Here is a 16,433-nt window from a genome sequence, read left to right as displayed (position 1 = left end):
AGCCAACCTCACATACTTCACCGTAAATGTGTGTGTGCATTCACGTCATGTGTGCCAGCTGGTGGTGCAGCATGTGAGGGCACAGAAGTTAGGTCAAGGGTTGGTGGTTCAAATCAACCCATCAGTTCTGCAGGCAAAAGGCTTGACATTCAACCTCCATACTGATTACAGCCCAGAAAGCTGTCGTTTGATGGGGATAGTGCCTGTTTAGGGTGGACATGCTGGTTATATGTGTTCAGTTTATGAAAATTCAACTCAACTGTATACTGAAGTCATTTCTGAATTTTTCTGTATTTTGTTCTTTAAGGGGAAAAAAGAAACAAAAACCACACACTTAAAGCCAAGAAAACCGAATGGAACAGTTCTGTTCTATCTCCTGGGGTTCCCATGAGTCAGAGTAGACTAGTCAGCACCCTAAAACAATGCCCCTTTCACATTTTAAATTGCGGTACTAGGTTTAGATATTAATATGAACTGAATATTGCCGAAAAGCGACATAAGATCTACTAAAAGCAATTGTGTTTCTGGTGGCTGTGGAAACTTTGATATTTTGGGATATCACTTTTTAGCTATCAGTTAATGCTATACAGTACAGACATTTTGCCATTGCGTTGACACAGGTATTCTCGGTGGCCCTACCATTTCACTGTGGTCACTTCTTTTTTAACAATCTTTGTTATAATTTCACGAATGGAGGAACTTCTTAACTCCACATTCTACTTCTAGGCCTTATGTTCCATTTCCATACTTTGCCTTTGGCCCACCAACCATGCTTGTCTACTTTGTAAGGGTTATATTTTTGTCATTGTCAAAGCTCCAGCTATATCATCTGCCGTTATAAGTTCCTCACCGATGCTAACCAGTTAATTCAGAAACCACACATAGTATAGTTGCTGTGGAAAGTGCTTAGGTAACAGTTGGTGTTCCAATCATAGTCTCTCCCCTATGTATTGTCAGATAGCTACATTGTGCACAAGAGGACGAATCACTGCCTGGTCCTTCTCCATCCTCACAATTGTGCCTCTGCTGCCCATCGTTGCAGCCACTGTGTCAGTCCCACCTCTTTGGGAGCCTTCCTCTCTTTCGTGGTCCCTCTGCTTTACTAAATGTGACGCCCTGCTCTAGGGACTGGTTTCTCCTGACAACATGTCCAAAGCACGTGCCATGAGACAAAGTCTTATCATCCTGACCTCTGAGGAACACTCTGGATGTTACTTCTTTCAAGATAAATTTGGTTGTCCTGTTAAGTAGTCCATGGTACTTAAAATATTCTTCTCCCGCACCACAATTCAGATGCATCCGTTTTTCTTCATTCTTCTCAAATGTCCTGAGCTTTCACATGCATGTGAAGCAATTGAAAATACTGTGATGGCTTGGGTCAGGATCACCTTAGTCGTCCCCAAAGTAACATCCTTGCTTTTCAAAATTCTAAAGCAATTTTGTGCAGCAGATTAACCTAATGCAACATGTTTTTTGATATCTTGACTACTGCTTCATGAATATTGATGATGGATCCAAGCAAGACAAAAATCCTTGACAACTTCAATCTTGTTCAAGTTGTGAGGAAAAGAATTGAATAAGTATGGTAAGAGGATAGAGCCCTGATGCACACCGTCCCTGATTTTAAATTAGTATTTCTTTGTTGTGTTTGCACAACTGCGTCTTGATCCATGTACAGCCTTTGGATGTGTACAGTGAAAATTTCCTGTTCTTTTCAAGGCTGTCAGTGGTTTGTTATGGTCCACACGGTTGAATACCTTGGCATCGCCAATAAATCACAAGTAAACATTCTCTGCTTTGAGCTCAGATCTTTCTGACACAAGCAGTAATATCCCTTGTGCCAAACAATAGAGAGTGTGAATTTATTGAATTAATACAGTCTGTTAGAACTTCTAATATATATTTTGTGACGAGGATTAGAATCAAGAAATTTCCCCAGGCTGGTGAACATGAAGTTAGCAATATATGTATTTGTTTCAGAGCACTTTAGAAGGTTTTGTGGCTTGCTAGAATACCATTTTGATTTTGTGCTGATTGAAAATAACTTGATCCTGAAATAGTAGGGATATTGCTAATTATTAGGGATCAAAATTGTGACAAGTGGATTAATCAGAATTGCTTCTTGTCATTTTTAGAGCCTGTTTAATCAACTAGTAGAACTCACTGAAGAAGCGAGGAAAGCATATAAAGATATGGTGGCAGCCATGGAGCAAGAGCAGGCTGAGGAAGCACTGAAGAATGTGAAGAAGGGCCCACACCACATGGGCCACTCTCGGAACCCGTCCGCAGCCAGTGCGGTTTCTTTCTGCAGTGTTATTTCTGAGCCTATCTCCGAAGTCAACGAGAAGGAATATGGTAAGTGCTTGTTCCAGAAGCTGACTGTGCTTTCTCTCTTGTTGTTTACCAAACATGAGAATGTATGAGGCTGTTTGGGACTAGGCTTTCTGTGAGATCCGGGAATTTGGTCATAGTTTAAAAAAAAAGCTGAGGTTTAAAACAAATGTACCATACATACCTGTTACTTAGAACAAAGTAAATACTGGGTTGTCATTTTACCCTAATATTTTATACTCAGTTGTTAAAATTGTATAAGATGAACAATAGTTAAGTCTAGGTTTATGAAATGATTAAATCTAGACATGTGGCATTTGTTATGAATTAAATATTCATTGTGGTCAAAAGAATATGTAAAAAATAGTATTTTATATGTTCAGTGTTACTGACTGTACCTTCCATCATAAGCTCTCTTGTTTAATACTCTGAGCCACTAAGCTCTCTCTTTTCTTGACCTAGTTTCCACTGTTTCTTTCTTTTTCTCTTTTGACAGTTGCCTCCTTTATCTTGGCCCCCCTTTCTTTCTTTAACAGAACTTGAGAGTTCCCCAAAAAGCCCGTTAGCATGTCAGACAGGGAACTCTAGAGCAGTCTTTTGCTTTCCTTCACACAGTTCCTTTTCTATTTTCCTAGTCTGTGATTCTCAATGACTGTTGGAATACTTTCGATAAGGTTTCAGACCAGAGGCAGTTAACAGATTCTTGTGGATCTGTAGGAAACTATTGGTCCTGGGCAGGGGTACTCACTGTGAGGTTACTTCCTTGCCGGTGTGATATTTTGTTGCAAATGAAGACGAAGAAGTGCGACGTTTGTGAGATCTGTTCTTCAGCTTAGGAAATGCCATATTCCATAGGCAAACTGATCAATTCATAGCGCTCTAGGTGGGCCAATGACAAATCGACAGGTGGTCTTTATAAGAGCACACATAACAACACGTTATATAAAAGATAGATTTCAGAGATGTTTGCAAAAAGCATGAGACTTAAAGTGTTACAAGATTCAGTGTCTTAGCTTTTTAAGATATGTATACAGTCCACTCATCTTTAGACCTCAGATTTCTTCTAGTGAAATAAAGAAGGTGGGACTAGGGCATCTATCTGTAAGCTTCTACTCAGAGCTGAAATCCTGTGAACTAGAGGCTGAATCCTAGGGAGGGCGCCTCATAGAATTTTGTAGGTTCTGGCCCAGATTTGTCAGAATGCAAGTGGAATTGGCAGAAATTATCATAAGTAACCTTGGGAGCAAAGCTCAAATTATTTTATCTGTATCAGATACATTACATTCAACTAGAAACATAAAGCCCACTGATACTAGCCTCGGATAGAATATTTCATTGTGGTGCATGTGAAATCTCAGAAGGGAGGTAGGTGAGAGCTGGTGTAAGAGCTCAACAGTGTCAGCAGGATCAGAGCGCTTTCCCTTCTCTTCTGTTCTCAGTCTAGCTTTGTCCTGGACGTATCATCTCATGCTTGCTTTAGGTGACTACTGCAGTGCTGGGTATACAAAACCAAAAGTCGAACTTCCAGGCAGTATGTTCCGTTTATCAGTGAAAGCAAATGTTTGCAGGAAACTTCCCTTGTTTCTTTAGCCAGGAGAGATCACTGACAAAGTTTCACCAGCCTCACTTTTAGGAGGCATTTTGGCTGTACTTCTTCCAAGATGGATTTGCTTATTATTCTGGCAGTCTGTGGTACTTTAATTATTCTTCGCTAGCACCTTAACTCAAATACATCTATTCTTCTTTGGCTTTCCTTATTTGCTGTCCAATTTTCTCATTCTTAGGAGGGATCAACCTGCAAAATAGAGCTTTTCTGAGTTCTGTTTAAATAAATCAGAGAGAGATTTCCAGGTTTGTTGAGATAGCTGAGCCTACCTTTCTGGCCCATTCTTTACATGGAATCATCTCAGTGTTCTGATTTCACATTCTCCACTGAAACCTCACTTAGCGCCCTGAGACTTTTTCTAAGACACTGAGTTATTTAGTTTATTGTGCCAACCTGGCCGATAGACACATGTGGAATTAATTGAAGGGCGGAGGGATACATGGCTCCATGAGCTTCGCCTTTCTAGCTCTCGGGTCTCTTGCTTTGTGATGGTTGCACCAGAGTGCAGCTGCCTTTGCCAGTTCCCTGCTTTAGCTGGCAAGGCTCACTTCCTGCAAGACATCCCCAAGGAGAAGCCACATGGACCTGCCCCGATGCAGCCCTGGGTGCTGGAGCTGCCGTGTGGAGACCCCTGCCAGCACTGAGATGCTTACACACTCACTGACTCGGCTTTCCTCCTGCAGTCGGCGTCATTGTGTCTGCTCTGTGAGATGGAGGAGGACTTTGGATTGGTGTTGGACATATGGGTTAATGGGTTAATGTTGGACCTGTGGGCGTGGGCAGCACTGGGTTGGGATGCTTTCTTGATGCACAGTTAACCATTACATAAAACTCTCTTTTACATGAGTTTCTGTGGATTTGTTTCTCTAAAGTACCCAGACTAATACAGACACTCTAAGTGAATTCTTAACAGTACGTTTGCATACTGTTAGAAGAAAATGTAAATGTGCATCTATATATTTTTAAAAATCCCCATGTATTTTTATACAGTTATATATGTCTGAAGTACTTGATTTAGTAGACACCCTTCCTGCCCCCCTGAGTTCTTCTCATATACCAAACACAACGGCACAGCTGCAGTGCGAAGGGGAAGGCATGAGGGACTGGAACAGCAGACATCAAAATAAATGCTTTTGAAATATATGCAAAACGTGCTGCAGAGTTCAGGTTAGTGAATCCTTCTCAAGAAAGTTAGAAAAGATTTCACAAAGCAATCGATAATGAAAGGTGGTTCTCCAAGATGTGTTCTCCGGATTGGAGAAAGGGTGTTTAACAACCTGTCAGGTGGAGGTGACGCAACCTTCAAGCTGCAATATGGATTGTACATGACCATAAAGAAAATTGAAATTCTCACAGCTGGCCCAATCAACAACAGCATGATAAATGGCAAAGAGATTGACGTTGTCCAGGATATCACTCTACTTGGATCAGTAATTCACACCCATGGAAACAGTCGTGAAGAAATCTTGGAAAAAGATCTGCGCCAGAACAGCCCTTGTTCAAGTGGCGGAAAGCAAGGTGCCACTTGGATGATAAAGGAGCACCTAGTTTAAGTCATGGTCTCCTCGGTCACCATCTCTGCGTGTGGACCTTGGACAGGGCAAACGGAAGACCACAGGAAATGGAAGCATTTGAATTGTGTTGGGGAAGAATTTTAAATATACTGTAGACTGCCAGGAAATTAAACAAATCTATCACGGAAAAAGTACAGCGAGCGTATTCTTTAGAAGTAATAGTGATGAAATGTCAATTTGCTTCGTCTGGACGCATCGTTCAGAAAAAAGCTCATCACCCAAAAAAGGGCATCGTTTGGTAAAGGGAAACGTAAGTAAGCGAAAACAAGAAACTCCGTGAGCTGGATCGGCACCGTGACTGCAGCAGCGTCCTCAGCACAGCAACAGCTCTGAGCGTGCCGCAGCACTGGGCAATGGTTTCTTAGGTTACGTGTAAGGGCACTGTGAGCTAGCGCCAACTCCGTGCCAGCGAGCAACCATCAGGGGTAACCTGGAGCAGGAAGGCTAAAGGGGTCAAACACAGTGTAAGCAAGGAGTTGGAATAGAAAGTGTAGGACTTCCGGAGCGGTGAGCTTTCAGAATGCCCGTTTGAGAGTTGGAATGAAACGAGACCAGAGAGGTAGGTGAAGTGTTCACGTCATGAGGGGTGTTAGGTCCTATCCGATGGTAATGGAAAACCAGGTACGTGGACGTGGTGTGACCCCTCTGCAAGGCACACAGGAAATGGATAGCTGGATAGCTAGCTAGGCAGGCCCGGGCCTGAGTAGCGATGGGAACGTGGAGAAAGGCCCAAAGTTAGCCATGCTGTAGCCAGAAGTAGCTGTAGTGAAGAGTTCAGTGGACGGCGGAGGGAAGAGAAGTTCAGGGATGCCTGCAATCTTCCATTTGCATTGAAGCCGCGCAAACGATACCACTGCTAGTTGGGAATGGGAGGATGTAAGAGTAGATCACTCTTGAGTTGGAGTCAGAGCAGGGAGAGTCCGTTCTCCTCTTGAAGTTGCTGCAGGAAAGAAGGGTTTTTTCATACCGTGTACCCAGACTTCAGATACCCAGAATCGGGGCTGCCGCACTCTGCTGTTATGGATAACCATTAAGTTGGATGTCTTAACGTGATGTATAGGCCATCGTGTGCTTGCTTATATCACTGTAAGTTGCTACGGATCATGCCCGTATAGAGTTAGTGGTATCTGTAATTCAAATGAAAAGCTATTTTCATTAAAAAGCAAAAGCAGAAAGACCAAGGAGGGTGGCAGAGCAGTACCTCCTAAGATTCTGATACATTTTCTGCTCTACATTGACTTGTCATTGAAGGCACATGTTTATGATCACATCTGTCTTTATCGTGAAAGTCCTTTTTTGAAATTTGTATTCTCTTTATAACACTTAAACTTGTTTTGGAACAAATTTAATTTCTTCGTTTTTCCAGTCATTTGCTGAGTCAACCTATTTCTGTATTTTGCTCTTCCCTCTTACTTGTGGGTATTTAGAAGTAGCATGGTTCTCAAACAGTGTTGTGGTTTTTAAACAACATCTTTTTTGGATAATTTTCAGAAACAAATTGGAGAAGCATGGTAGAAACATCAGATGGCCTGGAAACATCAGAAAACGAGAAAGAAGCTGCCGTTAAGCACAGCTCATCCGAAAACCCCAGTACACTGCCACTGGACGCAGCCCCTGTGGGCAAGCAGCCATTGCTGGTGTCTGCGGGCGGTGCTCCCCTCTCCACAAACCCCGGGAAGTCTCCAGCCACGGACAGAGAGGAGGTGAAGCCGGATGACCTGGAGTGGGCCTCACAGCAGAGTACGGAGACGGGCTCTTTGGACGGCAGTTGCCGAGACCTCCTGAACTCCTCCATCACTAGCACCACCAGCACTCTTGTACCTGGCATGCTTGAAGAAGAGGAGGAGGAGGACGATGACGACGAGGAGGACTATGCTCATGAGCCCATCTCTGTAGAAGTGCAGCTCAATAGTAGAATTGAGTCTTGGGTCTCAGAGACTCAGAGAACTATGGAAACTCTTCAGCTTGGAAAGACCCTTGCTGGTTCGGAGGAAGACACAGCAGAACAAAGTGGAGAAGAAGAAGCAGAGGGCCCTGAGCCCCTGGAGCCAGGGACGGACAGTGAACTGTGGACTGCTGACCCGCAGTCAGCCCACGAGCAGCAAAAGCCCAGCAACTGCAGTTCAGTGAATGAAGAGCACTCTGATTGTAGTTGTGCACCCCAGAGTGTTTAACTCAGGAAATGCTGTCTGTCTCCAACGCGGAAGGGTTGCAACCATTACCTTGATGCTTCATCTCAGCGTTTTGCACTGTTCAGTATTTAATATATGTATTTAATTCCCAGCAAATATTTTTGTAGCTGTCTTTTACTTCTTTTGTTATACTCTAGAGCAGGGATGGGGAACATTTTTTTCTGCCAAGGGTCATTTGGATATTTATGAACATCATCCGTGGGCCGTATTGGTCAGTTGTTTTACTAACTTACCCCCACTGTGGTGGCTGGAGCTACTTCTCTGGTGCGGTGTGTGTTGTGAGCCGGCGTTGATTTCATGGGCCTTAGTGACCGAGGGCTGGATGTGCCGCACCCCTGCTCTAGGGCTTAGCTTTTAATTAACATCTGAGTGTCTTTCTGAGAACTATGTAACCTTTAGATCCACTGCAGCTTATTTTGTAATGGAAAATAATGATTAAGAAAATAAAGGCCATGTTTTAATTTTAAGGAAAATAAACAAAATGCCTAGACATATGTTGGAAGTTAAAGAGCAAAGATCTAAGGATAGGAGCAGGTACCAACGTTTTGCTTCGAGATGCTGTCTCCTTCGCTCTAATTTGCCGACTAGAACGTTATTTGGGATTCTTAAAAAAAAGAACCAGAGAACTAATATAAATCAGAAAACTAGAAATTGATGCAACTCCCAACCGGTCCACAAATGCTCTGTTTCAGCAGTCACCATTAACGTTATGACGCAGTTTCACACCAGGATGGGCCGAAACAGAGCCTCTGAAAACATAGGCTAGCAAAGGAAAGCAGGCAGTAGGAATGATTATGGCCGGCCGTATTTGTGGGAAGTGATTAATGTCTACAATAGTGAGAAGGATTTTCCAGGTTCTGTCTCATATTGGATAGGATTTTCCAGGTCCTGTCTCATATTTGCTTCTTACTGACCTCAGGAATGTTCTTTTGTACATAATGTTATTGACTTAAAACTTGGCAGATTTTGGCAGGTGAATTGAACAAGCAATTGTATGGCTACAGAATTTATGTGTAAACTATTCAGACACAGATCTTTTTTGTACTGGTGTATTCTCTTGGACACTTCTGATTCTGGATTCGTTTGACTTGAGCTAGAGACCTGCTGGCGTATCCAAACCCATCCCTGGAAAGGTGGTGTCCCCTTTTCTTTCATGTATTTTTTGTGCCTCGCCGGAGCCCCTTTGACCTGACCTCGGCCGTCATCATGGACAAGAAGTCAAGGAAAGGAACTGTCCTCAACTTAGTGTTGATCTTCTGAGCACTCAAGGCTTGGTGATGAGAACGTTTTAAAGAAGAAAGGAGAAAGTTGTTCTAAATATTCCGAAACTGTTAGGTGATTTAGAGTATGTAGGTAATTGCAAGCATCAGGATCACTATTATTTATCTCTGCCCTTCCCTAGGAAATGTGCTTACCTGCTTGGGAGAAATTAAATGTAGCTAAATGTTTTATTTGCTTGTTGGTCACCAGCTGGACCCTAGTGACCTCTGTATGTTTATGTAATGGTGGGAGAGTTACAAACTGTTTTTCTATTTTGTTTTCCCTCTAATACACCAGAAGCCAACTGACCATATATAGACACACAGTCCAGCTCTCTGCTTACAAACTCTTAGAACCAAAACTAAGCCCACTGCCACCTCGTCAATTTTGACTCAGAGACAGAGTCAAACTGCCCATCGGCTTTCCAAGGCTCTAAGCCTGTATGGAAGGAAGTCAACTGTCTCCACCTTCTCCTGCCCAGAAGTTGGGCTTTCCTGGGTCAACAGCTGAGTGCTTTAGCCACTGAACCACCAGGGCTCTCTGAAGCTCTCTCAAGCTTAGAAGCGAAGAGGGAGGGATGTTTTCTCTGTTCTGCTTTTGCTTCACAAGCAGAAAAAGAGAACGGGCCAGGTTACTGGCCGAACTCATTGGGACTACCAGTTTTGGTATTTTACAATGCCGGCTGCATATAATTACTAGAGAGATCAGGTTCTTATTTAATGTTTTAGGATTTGTAAATTGTGGAAGTTTAGGAGCATTGCTGTGTGGAAAATGTCAGCCTTACCTAGCGGACATTTTTATGCAGCCCTGTTTAAGCTGTTCTCTAGTATAGCCTTCTCAGAGGTTGGGATCCGACATTGAAAGACATGCGACGTATAAGGAATGAAGCCTCCGAAATAGGAATTGTGGACTTGGATGTGGCAGATCTTACCGTCTCTACACATTTGGTAATATTTGTTGGTTTAAAGAAATGATGGGGATATTGAACTACTGACCGTCTTTAAAGGGAATGTAAAATCTTTCTATACTTTGTGTGGTGTAAATTTCCATGACTGGGTGTCAGTGATTCAGATAACTCTTGATCTTGAGATAATGACTTTTTAAAGATGTCTTATATCTATTTGGGACATGAATTATCATTTTAGGTTTTTGATGTTTCTATCAAAGAGAAGTTCAGGAGATTCTCAGACTACCAATAACTTAACTTTGCTATAGACTCGAGAAGTGTTCAGCGCTGTGTTCGATGACGCTCTCACACATGCAGTACCTCGTCTGCCAGCAAATGCAGGGGACCACAGTGGTTTTTGCTGCTTTTATTTAATGTAGAAGGCAGGTCGACTCTTAAGAGAACAAACCAAAATCTAATCAAGGAAATACTACTATGTTGAAGTGCGCTTAAGTAAGTACTAATACTGTAGGATCTTTAACATTTGTTTCCTTGAGATAAATTTTGGAGTCTGTGTCTGTTGAATTGCAGGCTTTGGAGGAGGTGTGCAAACAGGAAAGTGTGGAGTTTTTTGTTGCTTTGTGCAAGGTGGGGTGGCTCTTCAGAGACCCAGAAACGGATCTAATAGTAATGTTCATCAAGACAAGCAATCAAAAACCATGGTGATTTTTCTTTTAGTTTGTAGAGTTTGTTTTACTGGCAATAATTTAACAGTGGGTGTTTATTTCCATATAGAAGTATGTGAATTATGAACTATTATCCCTGAATTAGGTTTCTGCTTCAGCAGGCTTGTTTGCTGTGAAGAGTACTTCTCAAGAGACAAATGTTCATAATAGCCTACTTTTGGGTTTAAATGTTTGTAAATGATGTAATATATTTCTTTTGACGAAACATGAGAACAATAATGTGTTATACATTGAAAGTTTTTAGAGGCTTTGACTGCAGATCATTTTTGCAGAGAAGGTATTTTCTATTCTCCAGTATTTGGTAAAGAAGTAGTCAAAAGGAATTCACATAGTTTAAATATTGAGAAATTAATATCCAAATAAATGCACTTGTCTGATTTCTTAATATGCTAGGGGAGGTGGGAGGGGTGGGACTTGTAATGTGCAAATGGGTAGTGAACTCTACATTCATTTTCAACTCTTGAACATAAACATAAATCTTAACACATTGTTACTTTAAGTATATGTGTAAGAAGTATTATTGTTTGTAAAGCTGCTGTTTGCTTAAATAAAAACAAACTTGTCATTTTAAGTATTTTCTGTATGTTGTGCCAACAAGTTAGAACATTAACTTAATTCATTACAAAGTTAATTATCTTTTATTGATTTAAATTTTCTTCTATCTTCTAATAGTATATACATCATGGAAACACACTATTTTCCTAATTAAAATCTCACTGTTAATTAATGATAAAAGTTTAAATTATGTTGGCATCTCATACCTTAAAAGTATTTGTATTATTTTGTAATTTAATTTCTAAATGTACCACATAGATTTATAAATTAATGTCTTAATCGTAATGCTCTAATAAAATGCTAGCAAAAATTAGTGTGAGCTATAACACGAAGGCGTTTCCATCTTGTTCTTTTGTTGTATGAAGGATAATTGTTTTATCACTTTCTGGGGGTAATAATAGCTTTTGCACTATGTAAATACTAGTGGGGATTCTTCAGTAACTAATAAAATGATTATTAAAATGTAGTCTGTCATTTCTGAAGAGATGCTTAAAGCATGTGTGACTTACCCATATTGTGCAGGATAGGGAAAACAAAAAGGCTGGGCTCTTGCATTGCTCAGTGCTCGCTTGGTCTTTGTCACAGAAGACTGGGAAGTGTGTGCAGGAGTTACTGAGAATCCCCGTGGGAAAGAGTGGTGCGGTCTGTTGAATGGGCTTGTCAGCTAACAGAGCGCAAGCTGGTGATTGGAGAAGGCTCCTACAGATTCCTTCCTATAGAACCGGCTTCAGATCATCTTGCAAAATTAATACATTTAATTCTCATAACAATCCAAGGAGAGAGAGACTTAGAATCTAATGAAGCAGTCATGGATGTGAAGGGACTCGCTCAACTTCAAACAGCTTCTAAATGGCTGAACTGGGATCCAGAGCTGGTCAACAGTGCACACTCGTGGTTACTGCACTTGACCATGGCAGCACTTGTGTTCAGGGTGTGTAACCCCAAATGCACTTTTCACCACAATCCTGGCATGTAAAACGTGCCAGAACTGAACTGACTTGTTTTAAAGGCTGGGTCTATGGGGTTTTACCTTAACACTCTTAAAGAGTTACTTTAGACCTTGTTATAGTGTTAAAATGAAATTTAGAGAATCTTGGAAGAGCAGGTATAGCCGGAAATAGGATCACTAATTTTCTTTATATATAGTCAGTCTTATATGTTAATATAGTTTTCAGCAGTTGCTGACATAGTTTATGTACTCAGTAATTCATTGGGTTTGCATATATTAAAAGGTGGTGCAATCATCACAGCTTACATAGAATATTTTCTACATTTTTGCATTTATTATTAGCTCCTTGTTCCCCCACTTCCCCTGCCAGAACCCTGATAAACCATTATTGTTTCTATAGATTTACGCATATGAGCTTTCATATAAATAGATTCATAATCACCACCACCCCCAAATAAAACATCAATATAAGAGAAAGAAAATTGGTCAAAGGGGAAATAGGATGTTAAATTTACCCTAACTGCTCTAACTCACTTTGTAGTGTATTCTGAGGGCAAGTCTTCACATCCCTGGCCAATGGTCAGAAGCAATTCAACGAAGGTTTAATTCTCATGGGGACTTTTGGTGTCTAGCCTGAAAACTGGGTGCTCAGAATGGAAACTAACATAATTTACAATGCCCTCTGATTGTGGATTTTATTATTTATAATCCTTAGATCACACAGGCTGACATGTTGCTTCCATGTGAATGGAGCTGACATCTCACTTAGATGGCTGCTGTTTTAAGATCCTAGATGCTATTTTTTTTAATGATAGTACCACATTGGATTTCTTCCCTACACTTTTCTATAGCCACCCATATCGTCGGGACCACTAATGTTTCTGATGAAGCGTCACAAAAAAAGGGCTTTTTCATAAGGTCTATAACTAGCTAGTGTTTGTACTCTTTCAGGGAAAAGAATTCTTGCCCTCTTGGTGATGTTTTTCTGCTAACTGACCAGAAGAGGGTGTGCGTGGCACCTGAAAACCATCTACGGCTATATTACTTCTCTGAAGCGGGGAGGAGAAAAGTCCCCTGAAGTGTGGGCACTGCCGTGAAAATTGCTGTGTTTCAGTCTAAGATCAGAATTTAAGAACCTGCCTATGACTTTGTTTGCTTTTTTCCCCCTCAGAAAACAGTTCAATGATTCCTAAATCATGTTAAGTAGTTTAAGCTGTTTGAAACAAATTATCTTAGCAAATCATTATTTTGACTTGCATTCAATTCTGATGCTATTTACGTGTGTGAGATACGATTTGGCTCATTACATGAAAGGCCTCAGTGGCACGTAAACATGGATTCCAGAAACAAAGCACGGCTTGTGGAAACCCCTGTCCCTCCCCATCCACTCTTCCGTTTAATAACCTTTGACTTGTTAGTTGGCAACCTGCGTGTCAAGCAAAGAGACATAAAAAAAAAAAATCGGGTGACATCGAGTTGCTTCTGCCTGGTGGCAACTCCTGTGTCCGAGTAGAAAGAAGCTCCGCAGACGCGCAGGGAGGGCGCGTTCCTGCCACCCCTTGGGTTCATAGCGGGGCAGGTTAGCCGCTTCCATCCCCCACAGTAATGCAGTTGCTCCCGAGTGGATTTTGACTCCTGGCAAACGTATGTGTTACAGAGTAGGAAGGCCCGAAATAGGGTTTTCAGGTTGTGACCTTCAGAACCAAATCACAGGCCACCAGTCTGTTAAGCTGCATCTGGGTGGGTTTGAACCACCAACCTTTAGGATAGTAGTCAAGTCCTTAAAAGATATTTACTACTACAGAAACAGGCAGGGTAACACTTCTGTTTGGATGAGACTCTGCTTGCATCTCCAGAGTTCCGATTGAAAGTTGAGGGTGAGAGCAAGTCAGATAATGAGCTGCATGAAGTGTGGAGCGTCTCGTTTGCAAGCCTTCCGTTCGTTGTCCTGTGGCTGAGGAAGCAGACGATGAAACTGAGAGTTGGTGAGCTGTTTGTTGTTTGTCTGGAAGAGTGCAGGTTCCTATGAGATCAATGGAGACTTCATCTTGCTAGCCTGAGGCTCGCCCTAGCCAGCGACGAGGCAGGTAGTGACCATCATGGACCTCCCACTGTGGGACTCTGCCTCGATCTAGTCCGCAGTGAAAGGCAGGACTGGGGTCATGATAGTGGGGTGTGGGGTGCAGTGAGGAAGCCTCAAGGAACCAGAGGAATATTGTGTTTCATCGGTGCTTTACTGCACCCTGGTTGACGCATCCCTTCCTTGTGACCCCTCTGTGAGGGGAGCCACCTTCTATCCTGATCTTTGCCTTTTTGATCCGTACCTCTCAAACCAAACTCACCGCCATTGATGCCATGCCATCGATAGCAACCCTGTAGACTGTAAGTCACTCTTTATGGGAGTGGAAAGCCCCATTGTTTGCCCACAGTTACTGGTGGTTACCACCTGCTGGCCTTCGGGGTTAGCTGCCCACCATGTGACCACCATGCCACCAGGGCTCCCTAACTCTGTGATCCGTAATATTTGCCTTAACCAAAGCAGTGTGTTTCTGGGTTGTTTGCTTGTTTGTTTTGCAGCCAACAGACTCTTCTCTGGCCTCATCTTCCACCACATCGCCCTCCTCCCATCCTTACTCATATAACTGTCACCACACAGACCCACTCCCTGCTGATTCCGAAACAGGCGTGGTGCCACCTCAGTGCCTTTGCACGGTCTGTTCTTACAACTGTAAATCCTTTCCCCATCTCTGGGCTCAGGGGATTTTGTTAGAAATAAAAACACACATCCAAATAAGAAGAATCAACATTCAGAACAGCCCGTTACTTGATACTGCCTTGCTGCCTGTTCTGATGGATCTCCATTTGGAAGTTTGCTTCTGACACCATTATGTGGGCAGGGCTTGCCGGGTTAGGCAGTAGTCTAGCGGGGCTGGCGCTCTCATCATCTGTCTCTGGCTAGGTGGGGTAGCAACTGCCCGTTTGAACATGGGCCTCTATTTGGGGGTCCTGTAGGGTGGCTGAGGGCAGACTAGGTGGCCCTTGGCTTCCCCTGTCATCAGCCCAGCAGCATGGGAGTGGGCCGGTGAGGAGGGTGTGGTGACTATCTGGTGAGTGGGTGCATGGGGGCATCTTTTCTTGCCACTCGCCATTTGCCAGGTGGGCAGTGCGAGGCGACAGCGTGGTGAGCAGGGTCACCAGACTAGCCTAGCATTACCTGGAGGTGGCAGTTGCTGGGCTGGGGACCAGAGTTGCTAGCTCATTGCTGAGCCACTTGGAGGGGTGGGTTCCGCGGTGGGAGTCCAGGTTCAAGGTGTGAGGTAGAGAGGAGAACCCAACCCCCCACCAACTCAAGGCCGAGGCCGAAGTCAGACATGGCACCACCCTCCATCCTCCTTGACCCATTCAGAAGCCAGCTGGGGAGTCCTCTGCTGGGTTCAACGATCAGTGGTAAAGGCCACACAGAAGTCACAGGCAAAGCTCATGATGGTGGGGGCTTAATAGGGAAGCTCATGGGTTCACAGTCATGCTGGCTGGCCTGGTTCTCTGGTCCTTGGCTTTTCAGCCCTGTGGTGCCTTGGCTTCGGCCTCTGTGGGCCAGGCAGTCTGCCCGCTGCTCAGCCCCGTGGTCTCAGTGCGATGGTTTCTGCTGCCCCTGCTGTCACTTCAGGCAGGCCCGCACTCTGCTGGTGACTCTTCCTGCATCATGACCTTGGGGTTCCTGTGCCTGCTTCGGAGACGGCTCACTCTTAGACTCAGCTGAATGGCAAAACTGACACCTCCACCACCCCCTCTCTTATTAGTGCTCATACACTCTGTTTGCCTGGTCCCACCCAATCATCTGGATTGGCACAGTGGCTGCCTTGTTGGGTTCAGCCGTAGGAGCAATTGGAGGGTGGCTCAGGACTGTGCGGTGTTTTGTTCTATTGTCACTAGGTCGCTATGGGGCGGGACCGACTTGCTGACACCAAACAGCCACCACCACAACAACCCGTTCGTTTGGTGAGAGCTACGAAGACTTGGCTCTCACTGCCCTCGAGTCAATTCCGACTCACAGCAACCCTATCAGACAGAGCAGAGCCACCCCCGTGGGTTTCCGAGACTGTAAATCGTCATTGGAACAGAAAGCCAGGTTCGTCCCCCTCTTTCCCTGTGGAGTGGCTGGTGGTTTTGAACTGCTGACCTTGCAGTTAGCAGCCCAGTGGGTAAGCCATGGCACCAGCAGAGCTCCTTAAGACATGGAGAGAAGAGTCACAAGTAAGTAATGTCACCCGTTACATTATCCAATGTCCTTTTCATGTGCTTTCAATTTGCACAAAGAATCGCCACAAGACATG

The 16,433-nt window shown here is 43.5% G+C and overlaps 1 protein-coding gene across 1 annotated transcript in view; it reads left to right on the top strand.

Moving 5' to 3' along the window:
* Window positions 1–11,616, top strand: part of SECISBP2L (SECIS binding protein 2 like) — a 69,415-nt gene extending 57,799 nt beyond the window's left edge. Inside the window, exons 17-18 of the mRNA XM_013006373.3 lie at window positions 2,136–2,355; window positions 7,003–11,616. Coding sequence (XP_012861827.2) covers window positions 2,136–2,355; window positions 7,003–7,685 — 903 coding nt within the window. The 3' untranslated portion in view covers window positions 7,686–11,616. The remainder of the gene's footprint in view (window positions 1–2,135; window positions 2,356–7,002) is intronic.
* The last annotated feature ends 4,817 nt before the right edge of the window (window positions 11,617–16,433 follow it).

The sequence above is a fragment of the Echinops telfairi genome, unplaced genomic scaffold, assembly GCF_000313985.2.
Source record: "Echinops telfairi isolate 266 unplaced genomic scaffold, ASM31398v2 ScPeMD7_8;HRSCAF=38, whole genome shotgun sequence".
NCBI lineage: Eukaryota > Metazoa > Chordata > Mammalia > Afrosoricida > Tenrecidae > Echinops > Echinops telfairi.
Note: the sequence above shows the minus strand (reverse complement) of the source record. Positions and strands in the feature narration are given on the sequence as shown.